The following is a 23,287-nucleotide window of genomic DNA, read 5'->3' as shown; positions in this document are numbered from 1 at the left end:
CACAGCAAGATACAAATACAGCAAAATGAAGCAGGTGGAGTGCATAGACTGACACACACACACACACACACACACACACACACACACACACACACAGCAGTGCATAACAAGTGCTAACACTCATAAGTCAAAGTGCATTTAAAAATGTTTTTAAATCATTTTGAAGTTCTTTGGCTTTCAACATGTCGATTTTGATCAATGCATATAAAAAGTTTAACTAATACAAAGGTTTAAAAAGGTGAAATATAAAATTACTGCATTGATCAGATAAATTTGGCACTCTGGCTAGAGCACTGTAATTTCGTTAAAAGAAAGGCCTTGGCTGATCTATTTAATATTTTCACCTAAAAAAAAAGTGCAGGAGCAGATTGAAAAGCAGAAGATTTAAAGGAGGCAGAAGGCTGGACGGAGGCTCAGATGTGGAACCGTAATCTTCACTGGCTCTAGATGACGCCGCTGACGAGGAAAAAAAAAAAACACAGGTAAAAAAAAAAAAAAGGAAAAAAAACCCCCACACATAATGAATTAAAAAATATCTAAAATCTATACATTCATCCTACTACATATACAGCTCTGGAAAAAAAATAAAAATAAGAGAGCACTGCCCAATCTCCAGATTTGAATCCTATTGAAAACCTCTGGAATGTCATCAAGAGGTAGATGGATGGTCACAAACCATCAGGTAAAGCTGAGCTGTTTGCTTTTTTGCAAAAAGAGTGGTATGAAGTTCCCCAACAGCAATGTGAAAAACTGGTGGAGATCATGGAGCCAAAACGCATGCAAATCAGGGTTATTCCACCAAATACTGATTTCTTCATGTTATTTAGACAAAGCATTAACACAATTTGTTTACAAATTATTTACATTTTGTTTTTTTGAGTTATTAAAGCTCTGCAAATACTGCATTGTTATTTTGATGTGTTGTCATTTCCTATAAATATACACACTAAATAACAATAGTTATATTTAGAATTTAGGAGATATATTGTCAGCAGTTCACAAAAAAAATCAACAAAACTCTTCATCTCACTAATACATGCACCATTTTTTCCAGAGCTGTATGTTTGGGACACACTGTAGTAACTAAGTTAGTGATTTTTGTAAAAGAGCTGCAGTTGTAGCTCACAGAGAGAAACTTCAGGTGTTATGGCACCTTGTTTGAGATGTAAAAGGTTAGATGTTTTTTTTTTTTTTAAACAAATCATTTCATAGAATAACATCAAATGTTTCTTATGACTTTTGCAAAATTCATTTCCTATGCAATTATAAAAACTCATAATCCAATGAGGAATTTCAACTGACACCCAAAAAGAAAAAAAAAAATCAGGAGAGAAAACGATAGAAAGGTATAATAAGGTACACTATATCGCCCCCAACTTTATATGCTGAAAGATATAAAATTGTGATGCCAAATGGTGAGGCAGAAAAACAAACATTTTGTCATCAGGTTGTTTTAACAACAAAATAAAAGCACTTGTGTAAAAGCAGCTTTAGTGAGTAAATATCCTGTGGTCTGAGATTCACTCACTTGCCGGCACTTTTGAATACGCGGTTGTATGCCAAAATCCACCGTTTTCTAGAACAGAACCATTTGTTAAATCACCAAATAAACTCATGCACATACTGTTATCATTAGACAGCATATTAAAGTATTTCATCATCCTTTAGTTATCTGTGAGTGTGATGCAGCCTTACTTCAGCTTGTAGCACCCGATTACAAGCAGGCCTCCAATCACAAACAAGGCCACTGGTATGATGATGGCAGTGGTGCTGCTAAAACCTGCTGGGGAGGGGAAAAAAGAAAAGAAATACAATCCCCAGTTAATCCAAGTTCATATATTTAATTTAGTTTCATTTAACACCAATTCAAGCACAGAGAATGGGGCCTGAAATTGAAATATTCAACTTTTATTCAATTCTCAGGGCTTAATTATAAAATCATTACATCTAACATGATGTGTACAAGATCTTAACCTCCTAAGACCTGAGCTTGCATTTTAGATTTCTTCTACCTATTTGGGGTTAGGAGGAACCAATAAATATAATAACCAGATATTATCTTTGAACATGAAGCCACTTCTTTTTGTGTACAACAGGTTCCAGTTACAAAGAATTAAGTATTATGATGCACACAACCAAAAATGTGATGTCCTCGTATGAGGACGCCAGGTTGTAGGAGGTTAAGATACAAGATCTGAAAAAGAGAAGACTGGAGAAAAAGCACTCAAATAAACCTAATAAAGGAGGAGTTCTCATTTAAATTAATAACAATAACAACAACAACAGTTTAAAGTGAGCATTGTGCAGCTAAATGACAAATTGTCTTAATCTAAGGATGTTTTTTGTACTGGATGCTGAACATCACCTCACAGCACACAGGTTTCACATACTATTAAATTAAGTACACTCTTCTCAAATTTCCTTACTTTCTCTGACCCCCTCCCTTTAGGCTAGTTATTCTGAAGTTATTTTATAAAATAATAAAATCATGAGCAGAAAAATAAATCAATGTAACAATTTGAGCATAATTCATCTAAAAAGAAATATCTTGTAAAGTACTCACCAGTTTGTGCCCCAGGAGTTTCAGTAGCATGAGGGGGTGATATGGTGCTGTTAATAACTAAAACACACACACACACTTAGCTGAAATGTACCAATAATGCATTTACTGCTCCACAAATCTAAAGCTCTCTGTCTTTCTGAGTAGTTTATTAATCTGATCCACTCTTTTCTAACTAATGTAATGAAGTTTCGTAATGAACTGCACTGATTTCACACTTGATCAGGGTCGGAAATTAGGGGCTCAGGAGAAAAACCTGACACTAAAAATGACCAAAATACCCCAAACATTTGTAATAAAGGGCATAAACAGCCTCCCAAGTTAATTACTTTATTATTATTCTTAGAAACATTTGTTTTACTATAATATACTGAACATAAAGACCAATCTAGATTATTCACACAAAACCTCTGCAATCTCTGTTAATCTAATCAGAGTCAGACAAGACATTTTGGACAATTTCACGCTTTTGTGGGAACAGTTTGAGGATGACCCCTTCCTGTTCCAACATGACTGCACACCAGTGACCAAAGCAAGGTCCATAAAGATATGGATGATGAACTTGACTGGCCTGCACAAAGTCCTGACCTCAACCCCTTCAAACACCTTTGGGATGAATGAGAGAGGAGACTGCGAGACAGGCCTTCTCAACATCAGTGCCTGACCTCACAATTGCGCTTCTAGAGGAATGGTCAAAAATTCCCGTAAACACATTCCTAAACATTGTGGAAAGCCTTCCCAGAAAAGTTGAAGCTGTTATAGCTGCAAAGGGCGGGACAACTCCATATTACATTCAGGTGCATGTAAAGGCAGACGTCCCAGTTTTGGCCTGGCTCACAGTCTCCACTCTAATTCATCCCAAAGGTGTTCTATGGGGTTGAGGTCAGGACTCTGTGCAGGCCAGTGAAAGTTCCTCCACACCAAACTCACTCATCCGTGTCTTTATGGACCTTGCTTTGGTCACTGGTGTGCAGTCATGTTGGAACAGGAAGGGGTCATCCCCAAACTGTTCCCACAAAGTCCAAAATGTCTTGGTATGAAGCTGAAGCATTAAGAGTTCCTTTCACTGGAACTAAGGGGCTGAGCCCAACCCCTGAATTCAATGATTTGGAGAGTTGTCCCAAAACTTTTGCAATATTGTATATTGACCGGTTTTAGCACACTTTGTACAGAGGTGAAAACACAAAGGGGAAGGACTCACCATTGAAGATGTATTCAATCTGAAACGAAAAAAATGAAATAATTATGTAATGAGTTTAAAATGATACAAAAGAATACAGAATTGAAATGTATTTTAAAATATACCTACAGTCTCACTTGGCTTAAAACAGCGAGCAATGAGGCGAATCCCGCTTTCACAGGACTTACGAATCAGAAACTCTTCGAAGCCTAGAACAATATCATCCTATAACAATATGGGAGAAGGACAAAAAAACAAAAAATAAGTTCACAGTTAATGCCGATGTTCAGCACATCACAGAATCTGATTCAAAACACTGTGTGAATAAACCTTCAGGTTTCTCACCGGTGATTTCCAGGAGAACTCACAGCCCTCCCTCTGGAGGGAATCCAGTTTTGTGTAGTTAAACGCGTCACCTGAGGAAAGCTGATCGCAAGTGGTGTTGATCTGCATCTCAACAACCTGAAAAAAAAAAGGATCACGACCAATCATCTAAGAGGATATGCCTCAATATAACAGTTTACATTACAACACTGTCTCCAACTCAGGACACCACCACAAGCAAATGGTAAAAATTGAGGAGAAAAACAAGCTTAAAAAAAGTTTGCAAATAAAAAGGTAACAGCATTAATTAGAGCACAACTCTGAGCACAAGGTTGTGGAGGGAAAAAAAAGGTTACATTTATTTGAATAATATAAAATAGAAAAAGCCCTCAAAATAAAAGATTTGTCTTATTTGTGGACGATATTGCAAAAAAAAAAAAAAACCTCCTATGTGCACACCACCATGAAGCTGTGGAAAACTGAGTCAGTAAATAGGTAATTTATCGACAGTCCCTAATGCCGAGATCACACTGCACGAATTTTAAAGTCACTGGTCAAGCAAATATTTCTGTTTGATGTAATTGTAAAGCTTATTTATTCTGATATAACTATATGCAAGACATTTTGTCTGATAAAAACCTATAAACTGTATTAAACTATAATATTGTGCTCCAACAGAAGCCATGCTTGCTGATATTGTGGTCTACAAACCCTTTCTGAACTGCCTGCTGTCCTGTATCTTGCACTCTCATTGGCTGTAGGTCATCACCGAGGTATTTTTCAGCCAGAGCTCCTTTCACACTGCAGGACTTTGCCTTGATTTTGCAGAACCAGTCAGCGACTGAAAAGTCATGCAGTGTGAACTCGGCATAAGTGAGACCAGGGGTGTTCCTAGGATTGGAAAACATCAGGGGCTAACCGGGAGAGGGGGTAAGCAAGAATAGGACGTTTTGTAAAAGCTTTTTTATGTAATATTGTTTAATAATAAATGCAAATGAACACAAACAGTATGTAACTTTAGAAAATTCCATTCAGGCTTTTTTCTGACTCCTCCCATCATTTCAGAGTCTTGCTACTAAAAAAAAAAGGAGTTCATTAAATTCATTACATTTTCTCTCTCACAGGTATACCATGTAATATCTCTTTTACAGTTTGTATGTGGAGCAGTGTCCTTTATTATTACTATTTTACAATAATCTATTAGGGCTGGGCGATACCGAAAATGTTTGAATTTAACCACTTTATTTTAATTTACCAACATTACTAAGGCAAATAGTTTTAATAGTCAAAAACAAAAAAATGTAAACAAAAATATCTTGTCTCTTATGTCTTATAATAAAATAAAATTAAGTGTTAAAGAGACTCTTAATAAATAAAACATTACAAAGCGTGTGCAATGGTAAAGTGTAAACGCTGAACAATCAAAGCAAACCTTGAGGTAGATCAACATCTGGAAGATATCAATAATAACAATACACAGTAAACCTTAAACTCTGTAAACAAAACAAATTATGATAATCAAATCTGAGCTTTCAAGTAGAGGAACCAACCATCATTATTTCACATATACATTGCAACATTACAAATTGTGAGCAAGAAAGACAAGTTGGTTCCCCCTCTCTGGTTTTAATGCTGCCTGAGTACATGTGACTACATTACCCCTATGCTAAAATTCTTTCTGAGGGGGTGCTGGTGGCTGAGATGCAGAGGTATTTTTTTGCAAGCTTGCTTACTCTTGGGAAGTTGCGCTTATATAGCCTCCACCACTCCAGTGGTTCAGACTCACAGTGTCAGGGGACATCAGGTCCCAGCTCACTCTGTACCCTTTGTCTTTCAGCGAGAGGTAAGGCATCTGCACTAGGGTTTTGACTCTTAAATAAACTCCCTAAAGACTTCCTTTGCTTCTTCATACTCAGTGGTGGAGCTGGTTATGGTTGAGCAGCAGCTCCTAACTCTGCACCAGTTGCTTCTGTTTAAACCAGAGCCTCCTAAAATGCACTATAACCTTTACATGTGCCTCAGGTCAGAATAACACACGACGCAACACAACCTGAGAGCAGCGTGGCTGCATAAGCTTATTGGCTGTTTGCTTTCATCGGAACATCTGATAGGCTGCTGAGATTCAGGCAAGGCGCGCGCTCAGCCAGCCGCATTTTAATAAAACTATAGCGTTTTATACCGAACATTTTTTCTATCGTTATCGACAATGGTGTACCGTCAATAAATACCGATACTGTCTTATCGCCCAACCCTATAATCTATATTATACTTGCACCTCTTATTTCATTCCTCATTTATGCTGACACTACTGTATTCTGTGTTTCTTTTTTGTTTTTTGTTTTTTACAGCCTCTCCTCTCTTCTCTTATTGTTCTCTCCTCTCTCATTCTCTCATCTCTCCTGCTGCTTGTATCTTGTCTACTTTATGCTCTTGGTGACTTTTCTATCCTATTTCTTTGAGGGTGGAATCATCAGAGAGATTAGATTTTATTTAGATCCATCTTTAGGGTTATTTAATTTAAGGCTTTTTGGTATTTTAGTCACGGTGGTGTGAAATTGGTGCTGCGCAGACCGACAGGTGTATGACAAAGTATCGCGAGAGCGGTTTTAGAGCATATTCCAGCGCTCACTCTCGCGGTATTTTGGCGCGCGCGTGTGTGTAGATGCCAGTCAAAATCGCGTACAGTAAACGGCAACAGTGCTGAACTAAACCGATCAACATTTACTTAATTCCTCTACATTGCGGTGGCAAAATTCGGGATAAAACATCTAGCATCTAGCTAGATTAAAATCATCTGGGGCTTGAGCACCGCTTAATTAGCTCTAGCGACGCCCCTGAGTGACACCCCGAACGGTAACACCCATCAAGCAGCGTCACTGGAGCTAAGTGAAAGCTAAGGTCATCTCATACGTACCCACCTTAAAACTAGCTGAAAAGTTAACGCCGACGGTGACAGAAAGGTGTCGGAGAACACAGTGTATCACAGCTGATCCATGCAGCACTGAAGCGATTTAGTGCTATTTAAAATTTCATTCTAAAATTTTTTAACAAAGTGGGTAAAACAGCGAGACGCAGTTCGGTTACGTGCTCTAGCTAACTATATGAATAACCAGAGACAGCGATAACTAGCGATACATATATCTATATATCAATTTAACAAATTAAACACCAATTGGGGGAAAATGACGCTTTTGTTGGTTGGTCCTTCATTGAATTGCGTTGTGTTATTAGCATACAGGCTAAAGCTAATTAAATATTACATTAAACAGTAACCTAAAGGTCCAGGTTCTGTGTTCAAGCATTAAAGTGACGCTCCGTTTCTTGGTCAGTCTCAGACTTACGTACAAGACACAAATCCGTCAAAAGTACATGATAAACATTTTCAGATACACCACATACATCGCATATCCTGTTTTCCTGTAAACCCATAAGTGCCAGTGTTGATTTCAGCCCTGTATGACCCAGTCTTAATCTAGACAGCCATACCTCTTCTTTCCTATTTCGTCCCTGACAATGTATCCTCCCTATTGTCTGCGTAATATTATAACACCATCTCCCTGTGCTGCTATTATCCCATCTATTTTGCCATTTATTCATTAACTTTTTCTTCAAAATCAATTTTGCCTCCTTTTTCCCCATAGGCACTTTAACATCTACCTCCATCTTATCTAGTGCTTTTTTTTTTTTTACTAGTTTATCAGCAACTTCATTGCCAGCTACCCCAACATGTGCTGGCACTCAACAAAAGTATACCATTATTCCAGCCTCTGTATAAAGATAGATACACTTCCGTTAATAAATATTCTCTGTCTGATTTCATATGTAAAGCTGAAGAAGAGCCTGAACATATTACCGCTTTATTTGGTCTGACTTGTTCAACCCAATGTAATCCTATTATTATAGCTGTTAACTCAGCAGTGTATACTGATAAACCATCTGGCAATTTCAGACTAATTCGTACTTTAAATTTCAGAATATATATACCTATTCCAATTTTTTGACTAACAGGTTCCTTAGATCCATCCGTAAATATTTGTAATGTTGAATAAAATGTATTATTTAGCATAGCATTAACCTCCTTTCCAATGTATCCACCTTTGGGCTTGTCTATTAGGCTCAAATCTACAAGTGCTTCGGGGACTCTCCATGGTGGGGCATCAGTGAGTGGTACATTAGGACAGAAGGTCTTATTATCCATGTCATACTCCTTGGCCCATACTCTATTCTTCCTTCCAAAACTGCATCCCACATCATACGAATATTCCCAGCACTCCTCCAGTATTTTACGAGTGAGATGAGTACTTATTGAGTGTTGAAGATTCACCCAATACGTCATTGCCAGTTTTGTCCTTCTAAGCTCAAGAGGCATCTCGCCCATTTCTACACCAATTGCATCTACAGGGGATGTTTTAATTGCTCTACAACATATTCTTAATGCTCTGGATTGTAGGATATCTAGTTTTTTCAGTAAAGTTTTGGTTGCTGACCCATATACAATACATCCATAGTCAAAGCAGGAGCGAATCAGTGCTCGATACATACACAACAGTACACTACGTCTAGCTCCCCAATTGTGATTAGCAACCGCACGCATGCAATTCATGATCATTTTACATTTTGATTCAATTTTACTTATATGCAATTTCAATGTTAATTTTTCATCAAACCATAAACCAAGGTAATTAGAAACAGATACTCTTTCCAATATTTGATCATACAGCTTCAAATCTAAATGTTCGATCTTTTTATTCTTAATGAATAACATATACTTTGTTTTTGACACTGAAAACTTTAAACCCCAGTCCAGGGACCACGCCTCCACTTTTTTTTAATTGACTCCTGTATGCCTTTAACTACATTTTTAATATTGCGTCCTCTCTTCCATAATGCTCCATCATCTGCATGAAGTGCTAATCCTATTCCCGTTTTCCTTAATTTACCTTAATTTATCAAAAACATCGTTAATCATTAAACAATATTAGTCTAATTGCACTTCCCTGTGGAGTTCCAGTTAGAATGTTATACGGATCTGATGTTTCTTCTCCAATTTTAACCTGAAAGGTACGCTCTGATAAGACGACACAATTACAAACTTTCCAACCTATGCCTAATTTATTCAGTTTAATTAGCAAACCTTCTCCACAAAGTGTCATAAGCCTTTTCTGTCAGAGAATACTGCATCCATGTACTCTTTCATTACACAAGCTTTTTAAACTTCGTTTTCAAATAGTATCAAAGCATCTACTGTAGATCTATTTTTCCTAAATCCACTTTGAAAAGTTAATAACATTTCCCTTTTCTCCAAAATGTAATTCAGTTTTTTTTTTGTTGATGCAAAAATGCAACAAGTTTTTATTTTTGACTATAAACATATTTTATCTTTTTTCCATTTAAATAAACTTTACAGTAAATTATAATGTTGGCCTTTTTAATAATATGGTTCAGTTTTTTTTTTAGCCAATAAGGTCGAGGAGAGTCCAGTCCAATCAGACTTCAATCTTGATTGGCAGGTTGTTGTGATTGTTGTAGTTGTCAAGCCGATATCACAAAGTTAACAAAGCTGTACGTGTTTTTATCATCACCATGCCAAAGTGGGGGAAATCTAGAAAGTCCTACAGTAAAGAATAGGAGAGCGACCCATTCTATAATATTTCAAGAGATGTTCTGATCAGTTCTGCGAAGATTCTCTGCATTAAGTCCCTATAAAAAGGTAGGCGTGTTTATACGCTATTATTCTGCTATAAAAATCTGATGGCATGTTTGATAATTAAATAAAACGTATACAGGTAGTTAACAGTGTGTGTGTGTGTCTTAATAGTGCCCTTTGCACAAACCCATTTTGGGGGAGGTAGACATGCATTTCTTATGCATGTCCACCTCATCAGAAACTGGGCAACAAGTTAAATGACTTCTCAGGTCACGCTAACTTTTTTAGCATGCGAGTTAGCTAACTTGTAGCAAACGACCGGAGACTAAACAAAGGAAACTGTTAGGGGTCATCTCCCTTTCTACAGTTACCAGAAGCGCTCGGTTTTTCTATCAGATAGGTGTAGATGTCAGGTCACTCAACCAGAGGTCATCCGGTCACATCGTCCATCCATTAAATGAATGTTAAAGTTCATTTTTTTAAATAACATTCACGGTCCTGGACAGTGGGTGACCAAACAGTCAGATAAATGAATTTTTTTTTTTTTTTTTTTTTTTTTTTTTTTTTACAAGTCATTGTTTAAAAACAAACTCACAAAACTTGATAACTACAGCTTGTAAAGCAGTCAGGTAAATATTTCTGCCTCCACATAAGCTCCGCCCACAAACTAAACGTCACAATGTTTACTTACAGATAAAGGGTCTATTGCTTTAACATGGGGCGGGGCCCGAAAATATAAGTCGCGAATCAATAAACCTATTTCCCAGGGGCATTTCTAGGATTTGAAAACATCAGGGGCTAAGCCCAAAACATCAGGGGTAAGCAAGAATAAGATGTTTTGTAAGAGCATTTTTATGTAATATTGTTTAATAATAAACACAAATTTACACAAATGTTATGCAACTTTAGAAAATTTCATTCACTCTTTTTTCTGACTCCTCCCATCATTTCAGAGTCTTGCTACTAAAAAAGGAGTTCATTAAATTCATGACATTTTCTCTCACAGGTATACCATGTAATATTATCTCTCTCTTTTTTTTTCAGTCTCTCTTCTCTTCTTGTTCTCTCCTCTCTCATCTCTCCTGCTGCTTGTATCTTGTCTACTTTATGCTCTTGGTGACTTTTCTATCCTATTTCTTTGAGGGTGGAATCATCAGAGAGTATCTCCGAGACTGGACTTGAGTAAAACGGTCAGTCACCATACTAGTATTTCTAGTGCTGAGAATTCCTTTATCAATAGACAGAACAGCTGAATGATGGAGTCTGTTCTGGTCCATTGTTCACCTAAGTCATGTCTGGATTTTAACTTAAATACTGCATTAGTGGAATAATAGAAAGTCATGATGTTCAGACTGTAATGTCTTAGTGCTTTAACAGATTAGATTTTATTTAGATCCATCTTTAGGGTTATTTCATTTAAGGCTTTTTGGTATTTTAGTCACGGTGGTGTGAAATTGGTGCTGCGCAGACCGACAGGTGTATGACAAAGTATCGCGAGAGCGGTTTTAGAGCATATTCCAGCGCTCACTCTCGCGGTATTTTGGCGCGCGCGTGTGTGTAGATGCCAGTCAAAATCGGGTACAGTAAACGGCAACAGTGCTGAACTAAACCGATCAACATTTACTTAATTCCTCTACATTGCGGTGGCAAAATTCGGGATAAAACATCTAGCATCTAGCTAGATTAAAATCATCCGGGGCTCCTACATTGCAGTTCTGGTTTGTGTAGTACCTGTAGATCAGGGTTTCCGTTATGATTTCCTCTTACCGGTCCGGTGTCCGAAAAGAATTTATTTTACCGGACAAATCTGACACTTACCGGTCATGTTTCAATAAGAGTCTAAAACGCAAAAATAATATAGCTACACCTATGATGATGAAAGAATGCCAGTGACCGGAGTGCGGTTAGCTTGCACTGCAATCAAAGCTAATACGAGGCCTAGCATACACCAAACAACCGATCTAAACACTAGCGGTTTCCCCCAACCAGATTAAAGAAAACTTGAACGTCAATAAAAAGCCGAGAAGCGATGAAAGAGGCGAAGGCCTGTCCCAACTATTGTCCAAGCAAAAGTGCACTAGCCCAAATTAGCCAAAGCAAAACGATTCATTACAGTATACGGTTTATTTAATTTCAACACCTAAATGTACTTCACATTATATTAATATTTTAATTGAGTGTCTGCTAGCCGTGCTAGGTTCGTATTAGTAGCTCGGTTAGCCACGCGGTCAAATTTGCTATACAGTATATACACTCGGGAGACGCCGACATATTTATTTATATGTTCTTTCAACTAATTAAACAAAAAATTACTAATTGGTTGTTCTTTGATTTAAATAGAGGGCCCAGGCGTTTAAACATCATTAACCTCGCACATCGCCTTCATTAAAAGCAAATGTCCAGGTTCCAGAGTGTCTTACCGGGTCAAGATAAACTCGGAGAGAAAAAGACAGCTTTCGGGTCCAGTTCAAGAGTCTTTAAGTCTCTGTTGGTGCCGCTCACGTACATGTAATGAGCACATGCAAGGTAACAAGTACACCACACTCCACTACACGAAAAAAAAAAGGGGGGGGGACTCACTCCACCCTCACTCCTGTCGTCGTCTTAAAGGCACAACACCACATTAAACGGAACAAAACATTTAGGTGGCCGTTACAAGGTTTACCGAAAAACCTCATTCAACAATCCCGTGTAGCAAGTGGGACATTTGGTTTAATGTATCAGCGCTGTTACCGCTGTGTGCTTAAAAGCTGCGTTTCCTGAAATGTGCGTGTTTCGGGTGAATAGTTGCCAGAGTGTCTGGATTAACCGAAATTGCATTTACGTGTGGTGTTTTAACTGTGTCCAAATTATAATCAAAAGCCTAACACATTACGGTCCTAGATCTTTCCATTTGCGTTAGAAAGAGCAACACAGATATAATTAATTACCCTGAAGGCAGATTATCCTCCTGAATCAAACTGCGCAGTTCGTCTTTCCTCCTCAATTTTACATTCGATACAGTTTTCCTCGTCGGGTTTATAATCCAGAGAGTAACATAGAACCCTGTTACCAGTTACCAAAAATCCCTCCATAGCCACAGCAGCCGAAACCGCCTAAAGATGGCGTCTTGTAAAGGAGAATGGCGTTAGTCTCGCGACCGTTCAGTAGTCCTGCTCTGATTGGCTGCTAGGGATATTAGACTGCACACATGACTAATCCTATTTCGACTCAGGCTGCCATAAAACTAGATTGTTGACCTCATGGTCTTCTAATACACGCTAAACATTTCCTAAATTTGAAGATTTACATGTTTTAACAAAAGAAAATGTATTCTTTGGTTTATGTTTGATTTAACATGATTTAGCATTTAACACTATTATTATTCTTGCGAAGTTCTTTTTGCATAAGAACAGATTCCGGAAAACTCTTCCAAATTTCTACGTATTTCACAAGGAACCGTCGTTACTTGAATGAAGAAAAATAATGCCTTAGATTTCTCAAATTTAATAGAAAATCTTAAACTTGTTGAAAACCCCGTGTAATTCTTTGTGTTCTCTCCTTTCTTGTTCCTTTTTTTTTCTTTTATATTACGATGGTTGTCTGTTCTCTGAATAAGAAATTGTACATTTGTACCAGGCCATTTATGGTTGTAAAATGTACATTATTCAATAAAGTTAAAAACAAAACAAAAACAAACCCACTAAACAAACTAGGTTGCACAGCAACAGCTCAACGCATGCAATTAAAACCCAATGCATTAACAATATTAGGAACATTATTAAGGATTTTACCCTGGGCTACATTTATTTTTATAACCAAAAAAATAACCTTCCCCGAACGTTGCAGGAAGGTTTTTTTTTTTTTTTACAATCTAAAGATAACCTATGTTATATTCTCTAATGGTTATTTTTAGGTTTTATTTTTATAACCAAAAAACCCGTTTCCAGATGTTTTTTCCTTCTTTAAAATAACCTGAATAGAGTCTATACAGAACGTTCAATATTGGTTATTTTTGGATTTTGATTAAGGAACTCGCGTTAAACATTAAATGTATGCGAGTTGCGGTAACATGCATTAATGACAGTCATGTTAAAAATCCAAATTTTCACAGCTGAAATTAATTTATATTATTTTGACGTACACACATACAGTCCTCCAACGAAACTGTGTGCACAATTAACAGCTTAAAACTGAGTTTAATTTCATTAACGAACTACAATCAGGTCCGTAGTTCCACAAGCCTGAGAAAATGCTACATTACCATGATCAGGCAGTAGAGGGCGCTCATGCATAATGTTGTTAGTGTTTGCTTACCCTGTTCCTAGAAGGCCCCAGCAGAAGCTCCCATTTCAGGTCAGGAAGCAATTTACTAGTCAACTGATGATGATCCAGGTCTGTTAGATTAAGGGCTGTAAAGTGTTGGAACTACTCACAACTGTGTATGAACAATATTGACTGTATATTATCAGTATCACACACATCACCTGACAAATATTTGTCACGTACATGTGCTAAATCATGTTTTAACCAGTATTTATTTATATTAGACAATCTCTCAGTGCAGTCATAAATTTTATCACCTGATAATTGTAATGAGGGTTGAGTACCAACTGCTACCCTGTGTCTAAAAGGATCAGTGGGGACCAAACACCGCATATGTTATGCCCTGAGAAAAACAGGGCGAAATAATTACTCGTATCTATATCAAACACACTTTACAACTCATATTCGCAATTGAACGGTTACAGGAGTGGTTCTGGTTTACCAGCATATTAACCTATAACCATATGCAGACTTTCCCTGAAACATTTCTCACTCTCTTTCCCACCAACAGTAAATAAAATATTAATGTGGTTAAATATACTCACAAAACTCATAACAGTTACAAAATAAACAATATGAAATATAATACAAAATACATGTTCGCTGTTATGAAATATAATACAAAATACAATACATGGTCGCTGTTCGGTTTTACAGCATGGGGAAAATCACATTATCCGGCCACACGTCAGGCCCGGCCGCCACGCGCTTCACACATATGCACGTGTTAACTTATTAAAACTTGCCCCTTTTCTCATCCAACGGTTACATACACATACCCTGAACATTCAGTTTTGACAAAAATGAAAAAAGATGAGCAAAAGACCTGAGCTTACATGGCACTGAGGCAAAAAAAATAAATTAACCATCCTGTACAGATCTACAGTATACACTAACACATTTAAAGGTGCTGACTTCATCCACGCTCATTTAAATATCCAAAATAACATCTATTCCCAATACAATACATTTTACACTTAAGATTGCTCCAAAGTTGTGCACTGTAACGTTATTGCTCTCATTTGGACAAAAACATGGCATTTTTGAAACAACTCCAAGGCTTCGTTTTATCTACTTTTATTTACAAGTATTTACAAAAAAGGGAATGTAAAAGTTTTAAATGTGCAGAAAAGGCGAGTGCAGGGAGGACAGAGGCACTGAAGATGACCCGCAATCCCCACCATCAGTCTGGAAGATCTTCCCTGATGGACAAAACACAGTAAAGAAATCAATTAAATAAAGATAAAACATCTAAACTCTACACCTACATCCTTCTATCATTAACACTGCAACATTAAAGTCTACAATTTGTTTTCATTACTGGATGACTAACTGCCTCTAACTATCACCACAACCACAGTGAAGAACACAATCATTTGTAAATCACCAAATAAAAGCATCTGTTAACATCGGACATCAGATTAAAGTCCCTCAGTTAGCTGTAAGTGGGATGCAGATTTACCTTTGTCTGAAGCGCCAGATTAGAATCAGGACCACAACCACAAACACGATCACAGATACAATCCAGCCAGTGCAGATGAGACCTTTTATTTAAAAATAAAGAGAGAAATACAATCTCTACAAAATCCTTGTTTACATAACATTGCGTATGCCAAATCTTAATCCAGATCTTAATCCAGAATATAATCTGAAAAAGAGAACACTAGAGAATATGTACTCTGGACACTGCTATGGTTTACATGTCCTATGGGTTAAATAAGTACACACCTCCACTCCTGCCCTTACTTTCAACACTCCCCCCACCTTTTTAGTCTATTTATTTTGGAGTTATTTTAAAACATGGGAAATCATAAGTGGAAAAATAAAATCAATGCCACACAACTCCACCCAGTAGAGTGGATTTCATCTAAAAAAAAAAAAAAAAAAAAATCGTGCAAAGTACTCACGTGTTTGTGTCTCAGGAGAATCATAAGGGGCTGATGTGGTGCTCTTGATTACTAAAACACAGACACACCATAAATTTCACACCTGACTCCATTACAGAAAATGATTGTGGCTCATAACATAAAAGCGTTAAATTATAATATTTTTCTATGATGTGTTTAAATGAACAACTCTTTCCTACAAAACAAATACACCGATCAGCCATAACATTATGACCAGTGCCAGGTGACGTGAATAAGACTGAGTATCTCCTCATCATGGCACCTGTTAGTGGGTGGGATATATTAGGCAGCAAAGTTGATGTTAGAAGCAGGAAAAATGGGAAAGCGTAAGGATTTGAGCTTAGAGTTTGATGAAGGGCTAGATTGTGATGGCTAGACCACTGGATCAGAGCATCTCCAAAACTGCAGCTCTTGTGGGGTGTTCCCGGTCTGCAGTGGTCAGTATCTATCAAAAGTGGTCCAAGGAAGGAACAGTGGTGAACCAGAGACAGGGTCATGGACGGTCAAGGCTCACTGATGCACGTGGGGAGTGAAGGCTGGACCGTGTGATCCGATCCAACAGACGAGCTACTGTTGCTCAAACTGCTGAAGAAGTTAATGCTGGTTCTGATAGAAAGGGGTCAGAATACACAGTGCAGGACGGGTCAGGGCTGTTTGGCAGCAAAAGTGATAACTTTGTGATAACTTCACATCATGGTGATGAACATGTTCAGTGTGAAAAGATGCAGAGTAGGAATGTTACAGCTAGCTGCTTAGCAACAGAAACCCAATTAGAAACTGAACAGCAAGTGATATTAGTTTATCAGGTGAAAACCAGGACGCAGCGACACTGAACAAAAACGGCTCGGTCACACAGAAAACCAATAAACATCATGGGCACGTTGCAGCAAGGGGGAAATACGGCACACTGAAAAATTAGCTAAAGTTTGACAGACAAAACAACACCTGGTGGACTACACAACAAACAAAGCAAAAAAATAAATTATAAAGCTGTGAAAGAGATCTCTCTCAGTTGCATAAGTTGCAGACCTAAACTTATTTCCTCAGTGATGTGAAATTATACAGCTACAGAAAATCCATTTTATGTCAACATGTAATGGTGACATCTGAAATAAAGCAAACTTTGTGAAAATCTGTTTCTCTCACTATAGAGCTGCACTCATTCTAATACTTGTCACACTACAGCTTTTATGGTTTCTATGGCAACAGCTCATTCACAGAGTCTTGTGTAGTAAAGGCTTCACATAAAAACCTTTAACACGTGTGTATCCACTGACATGGTGACGTTTTCTGTTAGGAAATGTTTATTAAATAATGTTTATGGAAGGAGTCTCCAGTGTCAGTGCTTTTAACAATCAGAGATAAAGCTGCGACTAAGGCTAAAGGAGAGGCTAATGATGGAATGTAACTGAAAATAAAAACTAATTTTACTTTCTACAACATTAAATGTAATTAGAAATATATGGCTGATGTGTAATGTGATGGAGACAGACAGAGAGAGTACAGACCTTGGTACATGTGTTGAAACTGCAAAAGATAAAGACAGTCATGATTCATTAGTTCTAAAATGAAACAGAATTTAAAACCATGTAGAAGTATAAATAAAAATATAAACCTTTTGATCTGACCCATGACAGGTCACATTATGGTGAAGCTCGATGCATTCAGAGATGGTGATGTTTTTTCTGGTTGCATCAACAAGCAGCTCGTGCTTAGTTCCATTCTCACGAAGTTGTCCGTCTGACAAATACTCCAACTCTGATCCGTTACCTGGAGCCTAAACACAGCATTCATTTATTATGCGAGTTGTCTTTAGAGGACCATCAGTAAATCAGATCATCCGGACCATCTTTCAATATTTCATGATTTTATAAAATCTGCCTCCAGGTGATAAACCCATTAAGATTTATAACACCACCAATATTATATCATCACACTGCCCAGCCACTCAGGACATTTCTGAACCTGCAGAAACTTTTTATTTGGTCTCACCTTCCTGTACCAGGCTTGCTCACAGTCCAGATCCTGGAGAACAGCAGATGGTATATTAGAGGACACTGGATAAGTGTAACCATTGCCAGACGAAATGAGTTGACACGTGATGTTTATGACGACGACCTCCAACAAACGAATCTGTGCGGGAAAAAAAAAAGACTCCAGTTAACAACGAGGACTAAGAGTCCAATATATGCAGTGCAGGTTATTTAACTTTTTTACTCAACAATATTTTTATTAATTTTTAAACAGAGACATAATATTCAAGGCAAATGTGTGGAGTGTGTTTGAAGGCACATTTGTTTTATCTGGATTTATAAACCCTTTACACACAGTCCTATACCCAGGGGCAGACTTAACCAATAAGCGAGGTAAGCAGCCGCTTAGGGCCCCGGGGAATTAGGGGGCCCCGACCAATACCAAGAAGCCTATATAAATCATATAGTACTTATTACTTTTCTATCATATATTGTATGGTCTGTCTATAACCATTAAGATTTTAACATTATTACTACATCTTTACAAATTTGAATTTGATTTGAAATGCAGGGCCCAGTGCTGTACACCCTCTTTACCTATGACTGCGTGGCCTCCCAAACCAACACCAAGATAATAAAGTTTGTGGATGATACCACAGTCATCAGACTCATTACTGGTGGAGAGGAAACATCTTACAGAACAGAAGTAGCAGGTCTGATAGTTTGGTGTCAGGAAAATAATCTCTCCTAAAATACAGATAAGACCAAGGAGATGATTATTGATCCTAGGAGGAGGAGGAAGGAGCAGCACACCCCAATCTACATCAGTGACACAGAGGAAGAGAGGGTGAAAACCTTCAAATTCCTCAGAACCTACATCAGTGAGGACTTCACCTGGTCTAACAACACTCAGCAGCTCCTGAGAAGATCCCAGCAGCGACTGTACTTCTTAAGGCGGCTGAGGAAATTTGGCATGTCAACTGAGATCCTCAGCAACTTCTACAGATGAACAGTTGAAAGTGTGATCACCAGCTCAATCACAATGTGGCATGGAAGCTGTACTGTTCAGGACAGGAAAGCTCGCCAGCGTGTCATAAAAACTGCACAGTTCATCTGTGGAGCGGCCTTCCCATCACTCCAGGACATTTACAACACTGGGGTCATCACGAGGGCCCATAACATTATCAGGGACAATACACATCCACAACACAACCTTTTCACACTTCTGCCATCAGGGAGATGCTACAGGAGTGTGAGATCAGGGACAAAAAACTTATATACACAGCTTCTATTCACAAGCCATTAGACTCCTGAACAACACTTAACATCACCACCTCACACTCCATCACCCCCACTGACTGCTGCCAGAAGATTTTATAATACCTGCCTCCAGAATTTACCTGTGATGAAGACTTATCAAGACAATATCAAGATTTATGACAGTATCAATATTATATCTTCACACTGTCCTTTGCTCCACTGCCGCTGAAGGTGAAGAAGTTTTTCATTTGGTCTCACCTCACGGGTTTCCATCTCAAAGTCCTGGTCCTGGAGAACAGCAGCTGGTATATCAGATGGAACTCTATATGTGAAACCAGTGCCAACAAAGATTTGTACACAGAACAGAAGGAAGAGGATCTCCATGGTAAAAAACTGAAAAACAAACAAACAAAAAACAGAATAAGAATCCATTCATGTCTATATTCACGATTTAGCAATATTGTATGTAAAATCCCAGCTCTTTTGTTATAAGACACTATTAAAATGTAAACTTAGAGACCACTTCAAGTCTCCTGTAAGCGTACTTCATAGTTTAGATTTTAATATATTACCGCTATCAAGGGTCGTGATGTACAACGCTAACAAATAATCTGTAAGGTAGTCGTAAAATGGCGGCGCATACAAAACGCAAGGCTCAGAGTCTCTCCAGTTATTATGTTGGCTTGAAAAGGGTCTGAAGTTTGTTGCTATTACTTTTCTAAGCGATCAGAATTCCGGTAATTTCCGGTAATTCAGGAAGCACAAAGTGGCCATTTTTCCGGATAGCATTCCATTAAACTTTTTTTCAGAGGTCTATATCTCGGCAGGATTTCGAGATATCGACACGAAACTCGGCCAGATCCTTCAGAATCTTGTTTCGGATGAAGCCGTAAATTTTTGAACCCTATAAAACAACCGCAACATACCCATGTGCGCTAAGAAGAAGAATGCTAATGCTAACGCTAATATAAATGCTAGTGTGCTAAGAAGAAGAATGCTAATGCTAACGCTAATATAAATGCTAGTGTGCTAAGAAGAAGAATGCTAATGCTAACGCTAATATAAATGCTAGTGTGCTAAGAAGAAGAATGCTAATGCTAACGCTAATATAAATGCTAGTGTGCTAAGAAGAAGAATGCTAATGCTAACGTTAATGCTTAAAAACCCTCAGCACAATAAAGGAAGTCAAGTGTTGTCTACTTGCTTCATCAAGCCAACATCAAAGATTGTCGCGACGAACTTTAAAAACCTAAATGAAAATGACTTTTTATTAACCTGTTTACTTTTGTCGGAACTTCGCACTAACCCCATACAGCCGGTGTTCTATAAATTGGTCCTACTTACACTCACCGCGCATTTTTGCGGAATGCCCATAAATCCATGCTGCTCTTGCGGTTAGTGTACAACCTTGCGGAATGCTTTTTTCTTGTTTTTGTGATTTTATGTTAACTTTGATTGTACATATAATGTAACTTTAACAACTACAGGACATCAGATTTCACTGAAACACCCCAGCGGCTAGGACACTAGACCTTCATCTGCTACCTCCTGTGTTATGGCTCCGGTTCAGCTAATGTTTTGGTAAACCTGCGCGTTATAGACATGGAAGAGCGAGTCTGGGCTATCGTCCCAGGAAAAGTAAGCGTCTATAAGGAACTACGATATTCACTGTTCAAAATTGGGAAATAGTCAATTTATAATGTTTACACTTTATAAATAGTCATAATGCTACATACAGAGACACTGTAATTAAGATGCGAGTTAGAATCAGCACGCAGATCACACTAAGAATTAAACAACAAAACAAAACATTCTGTACTTCAGAGCCTGGATTTAATTCCAAATTATTTAGCAGGTAACTCGTTACTGACCCGAACTCGATTAACAGAAAACATCTGGAAACCGGCGACGTGAACCAGCGGACGAGCTACAGAGTGAACAATTTATATACAGTGCACATGTGAAGGGAAGTACATGAGGGTTTCAGAGTGGGAGGGATCTAAATACAACCCCACGTTTAGTGTCATGTTAACGAGCTTCCAGTGGTACGTAATCGAACAAGTAATGCATTTTACAAATTTATGAAAAATAGTTTAGATAGAAGTATATGCCATATTTGTTTGCTTTTGGTTTTAAAAAGTGACAAATAATCCACTTATACACGTTTCTGTATGAAATTACCCAACATGAAGCTACTGGTTACTGAACTAGCGGAGACAAAGCGAACACCAGTGAAAGACATTAAAAGCAGCATACAGAGTTTAGGAGCTTGCTAACACTAAAAACCAAAGAGATCAGGAAATAAACGGCTTCAACTGAGGCCTTCTTCAGGCCTCAACGTGTTTCAACATTATTAACAATATAACCAAAAGAAAGACAAACACCTTACAGATCTCAGAACATTAACTATCATTTTTTAGATGTTTTAGTTTACATTAGAAAGAGTAACAAAGGCTTTTTAACGTAAAATAATTAATTACCTCCCGGATCAAACTGCGTGTTCTGTTCTTCCTCTTCATTATTCCTGAAGATACAGCTGTCCTCATCAGGTTTATAATCCAAATAATACACCAAAGTCTCCCATATTTCCCTCATTTTGTCCGGACTTACTAAATGAGTCAGTCGGTAACACTGAAAACGCAGTCAACTGATCTCCGTTGTCGGGAAATAGAACCTGCCCAGCAACGTCAGCGCAAGTAGGGTTGGGGGAGGGGTAATATAAGTAGTGCAGCTGTAAGGGTAAAGCTGGTAGAAGGGCAGAACTGAAGAATGTAAAACCTTTTTTATGCTAGCATTTGTCCCGCGCAATGGCAGGGTCCGCTGTTTTTAGCGCATCATTTGATCCGCATGATTTGGCACAGGTTTTTACGCCGGATGCCCGTCCTGTCGCAATCCTCCGATTTTTATCCGGGCTTGGGACCGGCACTAAGAGTTAACTTAAAAAGTAAACCATGGGCGTCGCTAGGCCACTCAGCCCCCCTAAAAATTCTGCAATTCTCCATAAACTGTACACGAATGTGATCTCCTCAGCCCCCTTTAAATTTCATATGAACACGGCGGCTAAAAAAAAAAATTACTCCAAACAGCTGGATGGAAATTTTGCATGTTTAAATGTCTGGGATTCTCCGAGGCCACAAGTGCAGACCTTTATTGTGCAGGTTGCAAAAATTATAACACTTAATGTTGTGATTTCATACAAAACAGCAAAACACACAAACACGAAATCAACACAAGCTTGACGTGACAAGGTCATGTGCAGATTTTTCGCAGAACCATTTTTAGAAATGAACACACAACGCACATATTTTATGAATATCTGATACTGAAAGAAAAATTCATTCTTATTGCTACATAATTCTGTTTTTTAAAAACTGAAATAGTCGAAGCTAAAATAGTTTCATGTTGATCATCTGAGCTAAGTGAGCCGATTCCCTGGGATGAAAAGGGGTTTACTATTAAATGCAGTTCAGTTTCATAAAAGAGGCTCTAAAAGGCTGTATTCAATTAAAATATACACGTCGAATGATCTAAAGCGCTTCACGCGGTGATGAGTCGTTTGCAAGGAATCGATTCATCGAATCGACTTTAGTTGAGAATCGACTCGCAGATTGAAAGCGTTTTGTTAATGTAACAAATGTTATTTTGAAGGTAAGATGAATGGACGTAGAGTTGTAGCTAGTCATATTTAAGTGAAAAATAAAAATATAATAAATGCTGCGGTGAAAGGTCGCAAAGTTTTCTGATTTTTCTGAATCGTCCCTGTATACATCACTAAACATGATTAGAAACGGAAGACGTATTGTTCGTTAATATGTAAATCTTTGTAATCAACTGTAATGGTAGAAGGGAAATAAAACACTTCATGCTCTGGAATGTTTTACACTTTTGTCAGAAACAGTTCTCATCATTGTGATCTCAGGTTTCTATCAATATTATCATCATGAAATCTTTAATACATATTATTGTTATAAGACCAATATGTATTTTATAATAGCATGATTGTGGATCCTGAGAAAGCTTTAATTCTGAAGATGATTCTGAGTAATGCAGTGTTTTAGAACACAAACACCAGCAGAGGAAGTGAAATCCATATCAATCTTTATTTCTATTTAGAAATTTAGCGTGACGAAT

General features: G+C 37.8%; 1 protein-coding gene across 2 annotated transcripts; it reads right to left on the bottom strand.

Moving 5' to 3' along the window:
- Positions 1 to 14,209: 14,209 nt before the first annotated feature.
- LOC131362408 (uncharacterized) lies at positions 14,210 to 23,250 on the bottom strand. 2 transcript variants are annotated; one of them, XM_058404393.1, is made up of 8 exons: positions 21,637 to 23,250; positions 19,415 to 19,549; positions 17,916 to 18,056; positions 17,539 to 17,700; positions 17,432 to 17,450; positions 15,924 to 15,974; positions 15,479 to 15,560; positions 14,210 to 15,218 (listed from the first exon to the last, which is right to left on the bottom strand). In XM_058404393.1, exons 1-8 carry the CDS (start codon positions 21,700 to 21,702, stop codon positions 15,200 to 15,202), a joined length of 675 nt encoding a protein of 224 aa, XP_058260376.1. In that variant the 5' UTR covers positions 21,703 to 23,250; the 3' UTR covers positions 14,210 to 15,199. The 2 variants fall into 2 exon arrangements, with proteins under 2 accessions (XP_058260376.1, XP_058260378.1); XM_058404395.1 differs by lacking the exon at positions 21,637 to 23,250 and adding an exon at positions 21,028 to 21,593.
- Positions 23,251 to 23,287: the final 37 nt, after the last annotated feature.

The sequence above is a fragment of the Hemibagrus wyckioides genome, linkage group LG12 (assembly GCF_019097595.1).
Source record: "Hemibagrus wyckioides isolate EC202008001 linkage group LG12, SWU_Hwy_1.0, whole genome shotgun sequence".
Classification (NCBI taxonomy): domain Eukaryota; kingdom Metazoa; phylum Chordata; class Actinopteri; order Siluriformes; family Bagridae; genus Hemibagrus; species Hemibagrus wyckioides.
This window is presented reverse-complemented; position numbering and strand designations above follow the sequence as displayed.